General features: G+C 45.3%; 2 protein-coding genes and 1 long non-coding RNA gene across 4 annotated transcripts; 1 reads left to right on the forward strand and 2 right to left on the reverse strand.

The window, feature by feature from the left end:
- Positions 1 to 1,125: 1,125 nt before the first annotated feature.
- On the reverse strand, positions 1,126 to 6,109 carry smpd1 (sphingomyelin phosphodiesterase 1). The gene is made up of 6 exons (XM_077019970.1): positions 5,540 to 6,109; positions 4,349 to 5,124; positions 3,927 to 4,098; positions 2,240 to 2,316; positions 1,767 to 1,912; positions 1,126 to 1,664 (listed from the first exon to the last, which is right to left on the reverse strand). Exons 1-6 carry the CDS (start codon positions 5,759 to 5,761, stop codon positions 1,243 to 1,245), a joined length of 1,815 nt encoding a protein of 604 aa, XP_076876085.1. The 5' UTR covers positions 5,762 to 6,109; the 3' UTR covers positions 1,126 to 1,242.
- A 5-nt stretch (positions 6,110 to 6,114) lies between these two features.
- LOC143525719 (uncharacterized) lies at positions 6,115 to 7,137 on the forward strand. Its single transcript, XR_013133715.1, has 2 exons — positions 6,115 to 6,473; positions 6,584 to 7,137. It is a non-coding gene; the product is annotated as an uncharacterized LOC143525719 (long non-coding RNA).
- A 477-nt stretch (positions 7,138 to 7,614) lies between these two features.
- On the reverse strand, positions 7,615 to 15,863 carry vaspa (vasodilator stimulated phosphoprotein a). Of its 2 annotated transcripts, XM_077019971.1 has the most exons (13): positions 15,710 to 15,863; positions 12,513 to 12,684; positions 11,028 to 11,193; positions 10,789 to 10,846; positions 10,173 to 10,500; positions 9,478 to 9,623; positions 9,314 to 9,359; positions 9,177 to 9,210; positions 8,985 to 9,039; positions 8,732 to 8,794; positions 8,034 to 8,103; positions 7,859 to 7,916; positions 7,615 to 7,742 (listed from the first exon to the last, which is right to left on the reverse strand). In XM_077019971.1, the coding sequence occupies exons 1-13, from the start codon at positions 15,712 to 15,714 to the stop codon at positions 7,705 to 7,707; spliced, it is 1,239 nt and encodes a 412-aa protein (XP_076876086.1). In that variant the 5' UTR covers positions 15,715 to 15,863; the 3' UTR covers positions 7,615 to 7,704. The 2 variants fall into 2 exon arrangements, with proteins under 2 accessions (XP_076876086.1, XP_076876087.1); XM_077019972.1 differs by lacking the exon at positions 8,732 to 8,794.
- Between the last annotated feature and the right edge of the window lie 152 nt (positions 15,864 to 16,015).

Raw genomic sequence — 16,015 nt, forward strand, 5'->3', positions numbered from 1 at the left:
CTGACCAGGTGAAGCGAGCTTTGTAATAAAATGTTTACTTTGCATACAAATTCTCTGATTCTTTTGTGTTACTCCAGCATTCAAGATTACAGGACAGGAGACTAAGTTTGCTTTTAGATGAAAAAAGAGTTTTTTAAATAAACTGACTAGTCTTAGTGAAATGGTTAAAAATTTAATGCTGATTATTGTGAAAAACTACTGCCCCCTTGTGGCAGCTTTCCAATTTAAATGGTACTGTAATGTGTGCAATAGACTAAGACAGACACATATTATAGCCTATGACTGCTGGAGGGTAAACAGACTTAAGTGTGTCTTGGAACGTTAGCGGGTATATCAGTGAACCTATGCCAACTTGCTTAATGGAAATGGGTGGTCATCTGTATTTACTGGATAAAAATATTTGAAATAAAAAAACCAGTGTGTAAGACAGTAGTAACTGCAAAAATGAATGGCAAAACATCATCCATCATCAATTCAAAATGTACACAAATGTACACCAGGTAAACAGTAGTAAAACATACAGTGAACTGATGTGCTTAGTTACAAAACCCAATAAGGAAGTGGGCTTGTCCTCTCAGGTCCACATATTGAACCAGTGAGTGCATAAAGGGCCGCAGCTTTAATCCATATATGAACATCTATATGGCGCAATGTGTGGCAAACAGTCCAATGTTGAGCAAGATCAAAGCTGTTTACACTTTTTTCCACCAGTTCTTGAAAGTAAGCAGCTGGACCTGAATGAGTGCTTTCACAATATCAGTATGAAAGATAAAGGCAACAGAATTGGGCAAAGGACCACAGTCCTATCACTACAAGAACAGATACTCTACATCAGCACTGTGATCGTGAGCAAAACAACAGCTACCAGAACATGGCCTTCACATAAACTTTTAATCTGGGCCCCCTCCTACACGTCTTCAAACATGCATTCTCATTCTTTCAATTGGAAGTGATTTCATTTTAAATTAATTTTTTTAAATGTAAAATTTAAATTAACTTTAAATTAAATTTAAATTAACAAAATCAGTGCTACATAGCCATGCCATGGAGGTGTTGATTAGATTTGCTTCTTTTCAAGACACAAAGTAATCAGATGTGGTCTTTGGGCATCATGACCTCAAAGTGCTTAGAAACGCCTCGGTGAGCTACTGCTTTAGAATACGCATAAAGTTCCCAGTGTGTGCAGAGCTCTCGTGGTGCGGAGCTTGGCCGATGCTAGCTGAGGGTCACTCAGCAGGCCGATCAGCACAGGGTCTTCCTGACTGACCGCTCTGACCCCCCTCCGTCCAGGAGGGCACACTGCCTCAGCAGGTCGTTACGGCCGCTGCGCAGGTAGCAGATCAGAGCGCTCCTGCACGTGTCCTGGCACGGCGCCGACATGTGGCCCTTATGCCTCAAGTACCAGAAGCGCTGGAAGAGGCTGTCGTCGGCTAGAAAGGCTCGGATCAGGGCAGCCCAGTCGGAGGGGAGCAGGGCAGGTCGGCCGTAGACCTCCGAGGCTCGGTACAGGAGCGTCCAAGACGGGTTCGGGTCAGGTTTGGTGAACGAGGAGGAGCCATCCCAATAACCGTTGGCCAAAGTGAGGTTGAGGATAAAAGTCTCATGGTCCAGGACGAGACGACTACTGCCGTTGTAGTTACCATCAATGTAGTACACGCGGTAGCCTACAAAATAATAAACACACCATGAAAATCTGTGAGTTTTTCAGTAAACATGCATCCACAAGCAAAAAGTGTGACCACTGAAAAACCTTGTGTTGGTCATACCGGGATTTAGGTCAATGAATGTGGTAACACTCGGAGCAATGTAAGCCACACCCACTGGCCGAGTCATTGTTTCTTCATCATAAAACATCTGAAATTCATCAAAGTGCGTGTGTCCAAAAAACTGGCCTGTTATAGTGCTCTCATACCTGGTAGAAATAAAACAGCAGGTCAAGAGATGAGACCAATAAAATAAAGGAATCATTAACCACGGTCATATTTACTAGTCTTTTGAAACAAGTAGGAATCTGGGACTCCAGACAGGAAGCATCTTGTATGATCTGTTAGGATCAATATAACATCATCTCGAAACAGCAAAGACCTCCAAAGGGAACTGCAATAAGGAAGTAACCATAGTAACCATAGCGACAAGAAGTTCCACGCACTCGGGTTACAGCTGAAAATCAAAAGCCGTCTCTCGGCCCGGGTCATTAGCGGTTAGTAGCTTCCCATGCCAGGCCGAGTTTAGTACTGACCTGTTAACTATGTGATAGTAGTTCCAGCTCCAGCTGCTCAGACAATGGCTTGGGGGGATGTGGCCGATGATATGGACCTATCAAAGTACAGCAGACAGCTTTAACAAAGATGATATGGACCTATCAAAGTACAGTAGACAGCTTTAACAAAGATGATATGGACCTATCAAAGTACAGCAGACAGCTTTAACAAAGATGATATGGACCTATCAAAGTACAGTAGACAGCTTTAACAAAGATGATATGGACCTATCAAAGTACAGTAGACAGCTTTAACAAAGATGATATGGACCTATCAAAGTACAGTAGACAGCTTTAACAAAGATGATATGGACCTATCAAAGTACAGTAGACAGCTTTAACAAAGATGATATGGACCTATCAAAGTACAGTAGACAGCTTTAACAAAGATGATATGGACCTATCAAAGTACAGTAGACAGCTTTAACAAAGATGATATGGACCTATCAAAGTACAGCAGACAGCTTTAACAAAGATGATATGGACCTATCAAAGTACAGTAGACAGCTTTAACAAAGATGATATGGACCTATCAAAGTACAGTAGACAGCTTTAACAAAGATGATATGGACCTATCAAAGTACAGTAGACAGCTTTAACAAAGATGATATGGACCTATCAAAGTACAGTAGACAGCTTTAACAAAGATGATATGGACCTATCAAAGTACAGTAGACAGCTTTAACAAAGATGATATGGACCTATCAAAGTACAGTAGACAGCTTTAACAAAGATGATATGGACCTATCAAAGTACAGTAGACAGCTTTAACAAAGATGATATGGACCTATCAAAGTACAGCAGACAGGTTTATCAAAGATGATATGAACCTATTAAAGTACAGCAGACAGCTTTAACAAAGATGATATGAACCTATCAAAGGACAATAGACAGTTTTAAGACAGTGCCTAAAACAAAGATGATGCGCATAATAATAAACGAGTAAACTCGAGCTAGCCTGCTAAAAGTGTACATGCACATCCTCTTTCATTTAATACACGTATAGCACGTGCTCTGGATCCTCAAAAGGCTGTAAATACTTCCCACAGAAAGTGTTCAACTTACTCCAAACACTTAGACTTTGGAATGGCTGAGACGTGCAGAGATTTGCAAAACTGTTGAATCACATCACTATTCATCACTGATGTTCTGAACACTTGCCTGTATGGATGGATGGGTGTGTGTGTGTGTGTGTGTGTGTGTGTACGCATGTGCATTTTCATGCTTGTCTCCTCGCAACTAAAACTGCCAGTGCATGAAGTACCTACTTAACACCCACAGATGGAAGCATGTAATATGAGAGTTTATATACTAGTAGAATTAATGTTAAATATACTGGAAAAGCCGATATTAAACTGTCTGTACGGGCTAGTATTTTGTGGCGAGGGGATACCAATGGGCATTTAATAAAGTGCTTTTTAAAGTTCATCATTAAGGGTTCATTTCTGAGTACTAACCATCAAGATGCAACATGCAAATTGCAGCATATGAATTATGGTGAAAATCAAAGCGTGACCTAGTTGGAAACACCCATGACATTATTTAGGCCATGCATAATCTAGACAAACACCCCCCCCCCACCCCCAGGCGCACTGGGAGGGGAAGTGTGGAGATTTCACATGAGCTGATCAGGAGCTGTGAGCCCCGGGGTCTCTGGCGTCTCTACCTTCTCGCCTGTGTTTTCCGACCCCTGCAGAACGTGCACCAGCCACTGCAGCTGGTCGGCCGGGTCCGTAGAGTTCACCATTAACCAGAAGTTCTCCATCGCACAGAAGTTCATGTTGAGGGACACCACTCGAAGACCTGGCTGCACTTGTGCTGTGTAGAATCCTCCTCGCCTGTGAACACAAAAGATTCAGGCTTGGGTTTAGATCGAAGACGTGGGCAATCCTTGCTGCTGTGGCAACAACACATACTGTACACAGAATCATTCACTGAAATACAGTGTTTAAGTATGTGTTCTACAAGTATACAAACGTTTTTACATTCAATGTGTATCCAAGTGTCTCACCAAATGTCTACAACAATCCTATAATGAAAGTAAACAAAATGAAGTGAAAGTGAATGTCGGCGGTGGTGTGTTGATACCGTAAGGTCTTGAGGGCTTGCGCGGGCAGCCAAGGTGCCCACTCTTCAGCCATGGTGTCGTACAGCCACTGGGAGGAGCGGTTTCCGTGCACAAACGGAGGAGGGAAACTGTTGACTGGGGTGCTCTCGTGGTTGCCCACAGCCGGGTACACGACAACACCCGCTCCGAGGTGCTTGCGAACCAGCTTGGAGATGGTAGTCAGCTCGTTCAGCTGCTGCGCCCGCGTTTGGGACCACACGTTGTGCGCGGGGATGTCTCCCGTCCAGTAAACCCAATCCCAAGGGCCCGCCTTGGCCGCGTTCTGCAGCAGGTTCTCTATGGTGCGCAGAGGGACGTCACAGTTGCTGTAGGTGCCCCAGTAGCCTGCACCTCGCTGCCTCCAGTGCGCCCTGCCCGAGCCGTTCCTGCAGCACAAAGGTTCCTTGCAGTTGGCCGAGCTGCCCACGGAGTACTCCGCGTCCCAGTGGATGTCGGTAAGGAACAGCACCCTGCTCTGAGGAGAGCCGGGCTTGGGGGGCTTGGGAGGGATGACCGGAGGCTTGGGGACCTGGGGCAAGGTGACGTTCCAGGGGGCATAGATGTCAAAATGGCCACAAGTGGGCCCCAGAAGAAAGGCACAGGCCTCTGAGGGCCAGAGAACGGATTCCTGGAGAGCACGGATGAAGTCATCGCGGAAAAGTTCGGTAATCTCCACGCACACTTTCTCCTCTGCCAAGTGCAAACGAATGCAGGCCTCACCAATAGCATGAGCCACATGCTCTGTATTCGTGTCACTCTGGGGATTTGCGTGTCCAAATGGAAAAGAAGACATGTTTAATTAAACATTCTGTATAAACAGGGTTATTGAATACAACATTTACATAGGAACATATACAATACTCTTAGCTCCAAGAACATACACCAAGTGAAACCTACATAAACTTCCTCTGAAGAAAAAAAATCATCATTCTGAAAAGTCATGTGGTGTCATCACAGATCCCCATACTAGCAACAGCATATATTGCTACTTTAAAATGCCTCACACTATTAAGTTGATACAAAAGCCATGACAATATCTGCACCGCAGCATCCGCTCCGAGGTAATGGGAGACGGTGGTGGGCTCGTTCAGCAGTGTAACAACCACACACTATGTGATGTTAGTTAACGGGTCTATTTATCTGTTCGCTCGTTTTAAGCATGTGTTTCTTACCAAAAGCGCAATGTCCACGACGGTGAAGAGGACTTTACACACCCGACAAGTAACGTTGTGCCAGCTGAAGCGAAGGCGAAAATATTCTATCGGAGCGGCCGCCCTCAGTTGGGACACGTCCCTCTCATCTGAGAGAGGATACGCCGTCCCACACGAGGACACAAACAAAATAAGTGCTGTGATCACACAGACCGCGGTCGTCCTGAACGCAGAGAAGGTCATCGTGGGGATCTGGATGAAGATCTCGATGCGTATGTTGCGCGTCTGAACTGCCGCTACGTTCTGGGAAGGACCCCCTCCGGCTCAGACCGCAGTCCGCTCCTCGGTTCTCACAGCCCGGAACCAACGCTAGAAGTTAACACAGGAAGCCGCCAGAATTTCACCTTTCCCCACCCGATAAACGGCCGAGTGCAGGTGGCAGAAATGGCGCACCGAGTAGCACCAGAACGTGGTGAGAACATGTATCCACCACAGCTGTCGGACGAGCGCTTGGAAACATTGTCGCGTTCCAGCGGCGCGAGCTGTTTTTCCACCGCGCGCGTCAGCTGACTGATCACGTGATCATGCCCCCCCCCGCGCGGTTGTGCGCGCTCGTTTCTGTTTCGAGTCTGAACACGTAACTTCGGTTATATCTTCATTTGTTGAAGCGCTGACGCTGTCAGAACTTGTGGGCTGCTAAACCCACAAGCTGCTTCATTGTTCAGTCTTTTTTTGGTGCAGGCGATAACAAGCTAGTTACTTTATTATAGGGGAAACGGGCAGACTGTGTAGTCAACGCAAACGGGTCACGGCTAAATAAACAGTAGCAACAAAACGCGATGTCAACAGACTTTTCCAAGAATTTATGTTAAGCAATTTTCACGGTGTAACATGAGATTACATTTTTTTAATGGTGGAAAGTTAAATAAGATAAAGAAGACCACAGAGGTCACTGGTAAGGCTGTGTGCTCTTAATGTAATTTGGCTTGTTTTGTTTTTTAAAAGTCCAAATTATTGGAGTACTCAGAAAAGAAAACTTTTTACTGACATTAAATTCGACTTTAGTCCAGCAGATGGCGGTCATTAAAATGGGACGTTTGCAAGCGCAAATAAATACGAACGTTACATTGAGGTCAGAACTGGACTGGAGGAAGACTGGCTTCCTCATTTACATCCACAGTACGTGTAGCATTTACCCTCAAATATACAAACAGCGTGGAATAGTTGCTTTAAAAATTCTCATTAGGTTGAAATGTTGAAAAAGAATAGGCAGACCCAAAAGCTGGTATAAACTGGCTGTATTTTCTGAACAATGAATGTTAATACCATATAAATGGTGATTTGTCTAATCTCTGGTGCAAGTAAAGGCTAGCAAGAACCCCACTAAACAATCATTTCACCAGAGTAAGACAATATTTATAAAGCACTTATTCTATACTATAAACATGTCTAGTATAACACCAGACATACTGCATTCCCAAAAGCATTTGAGTGAAAATATAAAGGGCACAAGAAGGGAAACAGATCTGCAGTCCGAGCAGCAACCCCAACGGGTAACAGGAAATGTCAAAATGAAACGTATAAATATCAAAATAACGCATGAACTTGCATCTGCTGATCCCTGAGGAAAAAGTTGTTGTGACACTTGCCCACAAATCCACAGGCACTTTTCACCAGGAAAAATATTCCATTCTAAAACATATATAATACTATTGGGATAAAAGTAGTATACACAATAAATAAAATGGTGATTTAAAATGTGTTGACTTGAATGTTGTGATTTATTGTCCTATGCCATATGACATATGGATCATTACAATATTGCGCTGCTATGAGGGGGTCAGTGATGTGTGTGTAGATCAACTGGTGGATCATCAGGACACGCAGAAAGATGAGCTGAAGGAGGTGAGCTTCCACAGATAAGAGCAGGTGGGAGAGCAGGGTGTCTAAAAGCAGGAAAGAAAAGATGATGCACTTTTGAAAGGATCTGCATGTGTTGTGTGCACCACACTGTTCAGACTGAGAGAGAGAGAGAGAGAGAGAGAGAGAGAGAGAGAGAGAGAGAGAGAGAGATGCCAGCAATGGTCTCTGTTCCGTTTGGGCAGCCTCCCAGGTTCACAGTGCATCAACCTTTTTTTTTTTTTTATATTGCACTGCAAAGGACGAGATGTTTCCCTGTGGTGCCACTAGGGGGAGTCCCTCTTCTGCAGTTCCTCAATAAAGGCTGTTGGTGAGAGGTCCAAAAGCCATAGTTAATATTAAAAAAGGTACAATTCTGGCAAAGTGCTTTCAGAAGTCAACAGATAAAAAAAAATAAAGTCTCGGTGTTAAAGCCCTGACCTCCAATAATGTCCTCTTTCACTTTCTGCAGTTCCTTGCGAACCTCCTCAAGTATTTCCTGTAAACGGACAAAAGAAGGGTGTGTGAAAATAACCTTGGATATGCACAGACAATGAGGCTCCATGCTGCCTCTTCCATAACTGATACAGACAGATACAATGAGAGAGTCTCTGACCTCTTTAAATTTCTCCACATCGAAGCTCTCTTTTGGGGCTGTGTCACTTATGTTGCTGCCTGGCCTTTGCCTAGTAAGGGGTAGTTAATGGAAGTCACTCTGTTCACGCAGCACATTTCTGAAGTGGAATGCACTTCACAGACACAGAATACGATGGCTCTTTTCACGAGTGCAGGAACCATAGTAACACTAGAAGCATTAAGATACTGAAGGATTAAATAAATTTCCCCATCCGTCTGGCTGTGATGGTGTATTGGGCTCCAATTCACCAAGAACTGAATTAAACATGTAAAGGAAACCACGAGATACAAGACCAATAGCAGAGGTGCAGAGTCCACTCAGGATGAGACGTACGCAGAGCAAAGACAGAGCAAACAACTCATTAGCAAGAACTCCTTTGTCTGCTGGATAAAACGGTGGAGACTGGGTTTAAATTCAAACACATCAAATGCGTTCAGGCTGAAAATAAAAACGCAAGTCAGTGCCACACGTTCCTAAGAGGCAGATGTGAAACAAGCCGTTTCAGGTTGCCGATGCTGAAGCTAAGGAGACTGTGACGGTGAACACAGATAGGTGCACACAAGCACCACACCTGCAGCAGTGTGTACGATCGCCAAGCATGCGCGCGCGCACACACACACACACACGCACACAAGCAGATACACACGCACATACACACACTGCAGCAGTTGGACTACCTGTTCAGTGATGCTGGGGTTGCAGCAGGGCTCTTCTCAAGGCCCTTAGGGGTGGAGCTAGTTCTGTATGGGATAACAGCGCTCTTTAATTCTGCTTTAATTCTGAAGCCATCTGTGCTCTAACTCCCTGCAGCTATCTTACTGCAGCTGGAACTGCACTGTACTTTGGGTTTAATTTTACACTCGGTGCTCTCCAGTAAGGATCAGAGAAACAGACTCCACACAGTGAAAATGACAAGTGTGCAGTTTTTACCGAGGTATGGTGCCAGATTTCTCCCATGGCTTTTTTGTAGTTTCTGGTGTTCTATCTGGAAACGAAATAAAATGGCCAAAATTAGATTAGCCATTGACACAAGAGAAAAGAAGCAAAATGTGAGAGTTGAAAATAATTCTAATGTGAGGCAGACTGGTAAAGGGGCATTTCCAGTCAGGCAATCACTCAGACCTCCTGATTTGGAATCCAAGGACGCCGAGTCATCCTGTAAGCAACAGCAGAAAGGCTGGTTAGCTTCCCTACCCTACTACACACTAGAGCAGAATCCAGCCGGGCTGGACCAGAGATGGGCTGAGTGTGAACCTTACGTTACTTTCTTCTTTTTTCACAACTGGTTTATCTGTAACTTTCCGTCTGTAAGAGAGACGAAGATACAAACATACTTTAAAATCTGACCTAAAATCTTTATCAAATGTATTATTATTGTTGTTATAACTATTATGTGACAGCAAACAGCTTGCTTCATGCTAACCTTCTTGCAAGCAGTGCACTCATCTCTCCCATCAAGCCTCCACCACCACCTCCACCACCTCCACCACCACCTCCTCCTCCTCCTCCTCCTCCTCCTCCTCCTGAGCTCTGGGGGCTCTCTCTTGGTGCTGGAGCTCCACCCTCATCCTACACACACAGAACAGAGAAGCTCTAATTAACCACAATTAAAATCACTCTGTTCTTAACACAGACTGTTCTTACTCGCTCCTGATGAAGGTCCAGACCTCATCAATAATTTTTACACTCTTTTTTCCCCCCACTTTAATAACGCTTTTTTAATAAAAATGTTTTCTTGATAGTCATAAAGGCCGTTAGGTGCTGCATTAAAAGCCTTCCTCAGAAACGTTAGCTACTGAATTAAAACCCCTTTCTGAATGTCCATAATGTCCCAGGTCTGGACAGAAGGGAATTTAATGGCATACTTTTCTCCAAATTTTCCAAGCTTTACGCAACAAGTGCTGTCGTTACTCCCATGTTATCATACCTTCATCAGTCCTGTCCCAACATGTTCTCTAGCAGCACATTCACTGGTCCTGTCTCTCAGTGAATCACACCCCCAACAAACCCCACAGTAACTACTGGCCATTTTCTGGAACCACCGACACACCACACCAACTCTGACACTGTAGACAGTTGCGCTCATATCAGCGTACAGTCATATCACAATGTTATCACCTTGGCCACTTTGCGCAGTTTAGCACCAGCGAGAGCTGAAGCCAATCCTGCAGACCCTCCTCCACCTCCAGGACCTCCGCCTCCTCCTCCCGAGGGTGGTGGTGGTGGGGCGGGCGGAGCCCCACCAGACGGTGGGGGTGGTGGAGCAGGAGGAGGCGGGGGTCCAGGGGGAGGCGGAACTCCAGCAGGAGGTGGTGGTGCGGCTGGGGCCGGGGGAGGGGCAGGAGGTGCTGGGGGCAGAGCTGACTGTCTCTGTCTCTCCATCTCCTGTCTCTCTCGCTCCTGTCTCTCTCTCTCCTGTCTCTCTCTCTCCTGTTGCTCCTGCAGTCTGAGGGAAACACAAAGCTTCACTTAAAATGCTCTTGGTAGTATAAGAAGGAGTAAATAGATTACATTTAAAAGGCATGATTCCTCTGTTGTAGTACGGTATCTCAGTAATATATTAATGCAATGACTTTCATAAACTCCAGATAAAAACAAGGAGTGGATGTACATTAAGGAAGTGTTACCGTGGTCTAGTGTGTACATAAAGGGCTAGAATTTCTACAGCATTTGTGTGTGTGTGTGTGTGTGTGTGTGTGTGTGTGTGTGGGGGGGGGGGGGGGGGGGGGGTCACCTCTGCTGCTCCTCCAGGCTCGGTCCATTATGTGGAGGCCGTGGGGGGCCTGCCGCACCTGTGAAAACCAGAACAACAAAGGAAAATAAAATATGTTCACTGTAACTAACCACCCATAACAAACAGATTTACCCAGGGACAGAAAAAGGCAGTGATCACAAAAAAACCCCTAGACTTGCTAGAGTACATCTGAGCAGAATGCGGGTGTAATGGCGTGCGCAGTGTGACGTCCCCCTCACCACCGAGCATGTCGAGGGCCTGCGTCATGGTGGCGGCGAACTGCCCAGCTTCCTCCTTACTGCTGAAGTTCAGACCCCACACCTGCCGCGCGTCTCGCCACTGGTGGAAACTCGGGGTGGCCTGGTTGTACTTCATACCCCGCGCCAGGGGGAAGTTAATGACCACCTGAGACCAGACACACGCCAATTCATCGCACATTCCTTAACTGCACTTTTCTTCCATTTCCCATTACTCCCACTTCCTGTTGTGTGCCACCACCATCACTCTGCTGCCTGGTCAACAAGGTTCATGCGAAGTCTGACACTGCTGCTCTCAGAGCTGGACGGTGTGTTCAGAGGTGCCAGCCGTGGGGGGGGGCACCGGCTGGCACGCCACATGCCGTCAGGGGGCGACACCTCCCGTCTTCCCTCTGATGCACATGTGCCCCATGGCTGTAGACCAACATCCATAGAGCAAATGTTTGCGCTGGTGCACCCACAGAGGAGTGAATGAGCGGGTCAACACTGAGATCTTATCAGCACGTCTTGCCCTTTTCGTATACAGCGCAAGAGTGAGCAAAGTGAAGCGGACATGCTTCCAAATGAAGCAGCACTCTTATCTATCTTCTACGTGCAATGGTACTGCAGAGCTTGAAGGTTTCGTTTAATCTCAAGGTAACTGTTGGGCCGTGTAGCTCAGTCAGCCAGTTGCTCGCTCGTACGTTTGTTTCAGAAAAATCAGGGCTGTGAAGTTGCTGGTAGCTCCCAGCAGTGGGCAGCAGAGTGAATCACAGCTGTGGCACACACACAGGAAGTGAGACGCAGACAGCAATCTGAAAGACAGTGATCTGACTAAAACCACGATGTGAAGACAAGGCAGACAGTGCTGCGATTTCCCATGCATGCAAACACGCGCACACACACACACACACACACACACACACACACACACACACACACACACACACACACACACACACACACACACACACACACACACACACACACACACACACACACACACACACACACACACACACACACCCCTTTCCTCCAAAGCACATAGTATAGCGGTATGCTAAAAAGGACTTGTGAAACTAACTAATACTCTGCCTCTAAAACCCAGGGTTCTTATAGATGTCTACTAAACTACCATGGCTAACCACTAAAATAGCTAGTGAAATATTCTGGTCTCCACCGAAACGTCATGCATGGAACAATAGTACTACATCATAGAAACACATCAGAGAGGAGGACAGCTGAGCTTCATCCATGATATTACTACAATATAATATCACTGTAATAGCTAGCAGGCAGAAAACATCAGCAGAAATATAACTGTACTACACAAATACAATTATATAAAAGCTTAAACATTTTTTGAATGAAATAGGTACATGTAGGTACAGTAAGTACATGTATTAGTGTACAAGTGTTTCTCTACAGCACCACAGCACCCACATGTGTTCACAGCTCTGAGCGTCTCACGCTAGTCTTGCCACGCACCTGCTGGTCAGCTTGCAGCTTGCGGCCCACCACCCTGTAGCTGTTGTTGCTGGGGTTTTGGAAGATGTGCACCCTGCTGACGGCCTGAGCTCCGGTGCCGGCGGGGACCCAGCGCTTCCCGGCTTCGTCGTACAGCATGACGGTGGCCCGGGCCTGACACAGGCTGACCTCGCTGAACACAGGGCAGATAAGGTGGGACACTGCTTACAGGCATTCTTTGTTTTGCAGCAAGCACGCGAGTTGTGGAATGTAACCAAGGATGAAGGAACGTGCCCTGCGGCTGCGTGTAGCGCAGAGGTGAGAGACTGAAGGAGGCGTACTGAAGCGCAGTTTCTACTGGCCTGAAACAGGAAGGGCACCTTTACCAGAGAGTCACACAGCTCTGCCAACCCCTCGAACAGGCAGAGGGAATCGAAAAAGCGTTTTTCGGTAGGCACATGTTCCACATCCATCAAGCACGCACACACACACACACACACACACACTCATGCACGTGCGAACACACACACACACACACACACACACACAAGAAAACAGATGAGGATGTTCAAGCACCTTTCCCTCTTCCTCTGCATTTGTCTGAACTGCAATATTGCACATGCTGACTTCCGCCAGCGCAACGGTCTGATCCTGAACAGAAAACAGAACTACCTAAAATGAACTAACCTTTGATGGCAGTGACATGCAGTGTACGGTATGCTATTAAGAAACGCAAATGAGCTTCAGCTAACCTTAATCTCCAGCCTCTAACCATCTCATCCCCCCCCCCACACTGATATAGCAGACCCTTAGCAGAGCTAAGAGGAAACGAGAGAATGATTATGAGGAAGTTCTGATGAAGAGGTGAAATTAGTGCACTCTGTGTGCATGGGGTGATATGTGAGGTGAAAATAGAAAGAAACACTGATGTCCATCAGCTTCCTGCAGCAGAAGAGAGTTCCCCTTTCTCCCACACATAAATGCAATTAAAATACTTCTCGTGCATTTATAACAGCTGGTTCAGTCTAACCAGTATCAAGACATAGCATGCAACTGTGGTTCCCTATGGGCAAACCTCATGTCCACTCCAACACATCTATATAAGGACATACAGAAGTTTGCCTTTATTGTCTGCATTTGTAATTTTGAAGTCTGATTGTGTCACTCACATATTCCACATTGTTTACTCCTTCCGCTGTGTCATCAGAGTTAGATTAGTTTAGCTCGGATTAGGCTAAATTGTTTATTAAAACAGTTCAGAAAAGAGATTAGAACAAGGATTAAAATGAGTTTTACGGCAGCAGGTTTGGTAAAAGGGTTGGTTACGATTAAAGCTGCTAGGATATATAGAGCAAAACGTAAGTGTAAGACTGAGTTTGCACTCTGTATGTGAGATGATGACTCATCCATGTGAAGGCAACTTCCTTTTAAATATCAGAAAATAAAGAAATAAAAGACAAACTCATGCTGGCCTTGAAAACCACACTGCACACTTAGCAAGTGCGTGCACACACACACACACACACACACACACACACACACACACACACACACACACACACACACACACACAGTCAATTAGACCCCCCTCTTACACACACACACTCACACACAGTCAATTAGACCCCCCTCTTACACACACACACACACACACACACACACACACACACACACACACACACAGTTATATCCCCTTGCATTACAAAGTATGAAACCATAATGACTTAAATTATAATTTGATATTGGGTTATTCATTGTTGTAAATGTTTTATTGCTACCAAAACTGTTGTTAACAGTTCTAGTTATGAACAAGACACCAGAAGACTAGATACAGACCACAAAACCTTCCAAAAATAAAGATGGTGGTCCTTTTCTAAAAATGTCATGCACACCCACACCAGATGTGTTAGCAACACACACACTATAGATTCTGGTTGACACTTTGTGTGGTGTTATTACTCTTTAGAGCTAAAGAAAGTTGTTCAATGCCAAATGTTTTGTGCAGCCTTATCTAGTTTTAATGGACAACTGTTTCTGTGATTCCTGAAGAAAGTATGGACTAGAATAGCTTTTAAGAACTGCTTTAAAAATGTAAATAATTCATATAATCTGGTTAAAAACGTGGAACCTTTTAAAAAAATATATAAACAGCTTTGGCTCAGAAAATGTTGTATACACTAAGCTCGTTTAACTGCTGAGTGTAAGACAAGTCATGACTGAAGACATCCAGTCGGGGATCAGCTGAGGACCAGTCGTGTTGGTGCTGAGGAGTTCTGAGACGTGTACATTCCGCCATAACATCACCAGAACGTAGCTCTCTCTCAAAGAAGTTTCGAAATTAAAGTTACGACAAAATCATTCAAAATAACCAAAATCCGGTCCTCGGTGCTCTCATAGCTAGTACGGCCGTGAAAACTTACTTTCCCCATGTTTTTTGCATACGTTAGATTTCTTAGCACCTATTTAGCTATGGCAAAGTGTTTTTGAAACCGGGTGCGCTGGTAAAGTCGAACTAACTCCAGAATCACAGAGCAACACCTGAAAGTGTCGTGCCACCACAGCCCATACAGCTCACTTCCTCAAGACAGTTACACTGCGAGGAAACGGGTCAAAGGTATTCAAATCGGGCCTGTTTCTCAGTCTCTGAACGGTGCACGTCCCATTGACTGAGGTGGTATTGTGAAGGCGCAGACTGAGAACAACAGCCTGGCAGGCACGCAGCCTGCAGGTCCACGCCTGCCCGGCTCTGCTCGGAACCAGGGCAGGTAGACACCCGTTTGGGGAGCCGTCTCTTCAGCCGGTGGTCCGCGGTTGTCAGAAACAATGAACAAAGGAAATGTTTCTTAAGCAAAATATGCTTAACTGCGACGTCCTGGGTGAATTGTAACATTCTCAGTAAAATAAATACGAGATACGAGTAGCTATTAAGGTTGAGAATAATCTTTGAGAAAAGTTATGGATTATCCGGTACAACGCTGCTACTTTTAGCTACACATTTTCATTCAGTTTTTTTGTTTGTTTGTTTGTTTTGCTTCATTAACTTTTCACCCAGCAATAATTCCATTATTATACCAACCACTATATGAGGAATGACGATAGTTCATGGCTCTGTTAGGTTAGGGTCCATAGGCTAAAGGTCAAGATTTCTAACTTTTAAGCATAACTTAAAACCCTAAACGGAGAGACTCGTGTGACGGACGAATTATCGGCGGTCTTACCTCATTTTAACGTGAGAAACCTTTGACTCCCGTCACGATAAAACTAGATTATTTCAGACTAAAGTCATTTGATCTGGAGGGCGATCTGTTCGCAGGCATCCGCTTCTGGCGGCTGTTGAGAACAATCCCACAGTTTCCTGGTTTAAAAACACAAGAGCGACGTAAAACGCTGTGTTACGAATGAGTGGAGATTACCGCATGAATATTTCTTTCTTCATTACTAAAGTCGGTGTCGGTGTAGCCGAGTTGAGCTTTGCTCTTTTACTAACATTACAGTTTACACGACGGTTACATTCATTTGTTCAC

The sequence above is a fragment of the Brachyhypopomus gauderio genome, chromosome 10 (genome assembly GCF_052324685.1).
Source record: "Brachyhypopomus gauderio isolate BG-103 chromosome 10, BGAUD_0.2, whole genome shotgun sequence".
NCBI classification, from domain to species: Eukaryota; Metazoa; Chordata; class Actinopteri; order Gymnotiformes; family Hypopomidae; genus Brachyhypopomus; species Brachyhypopomus gauderio.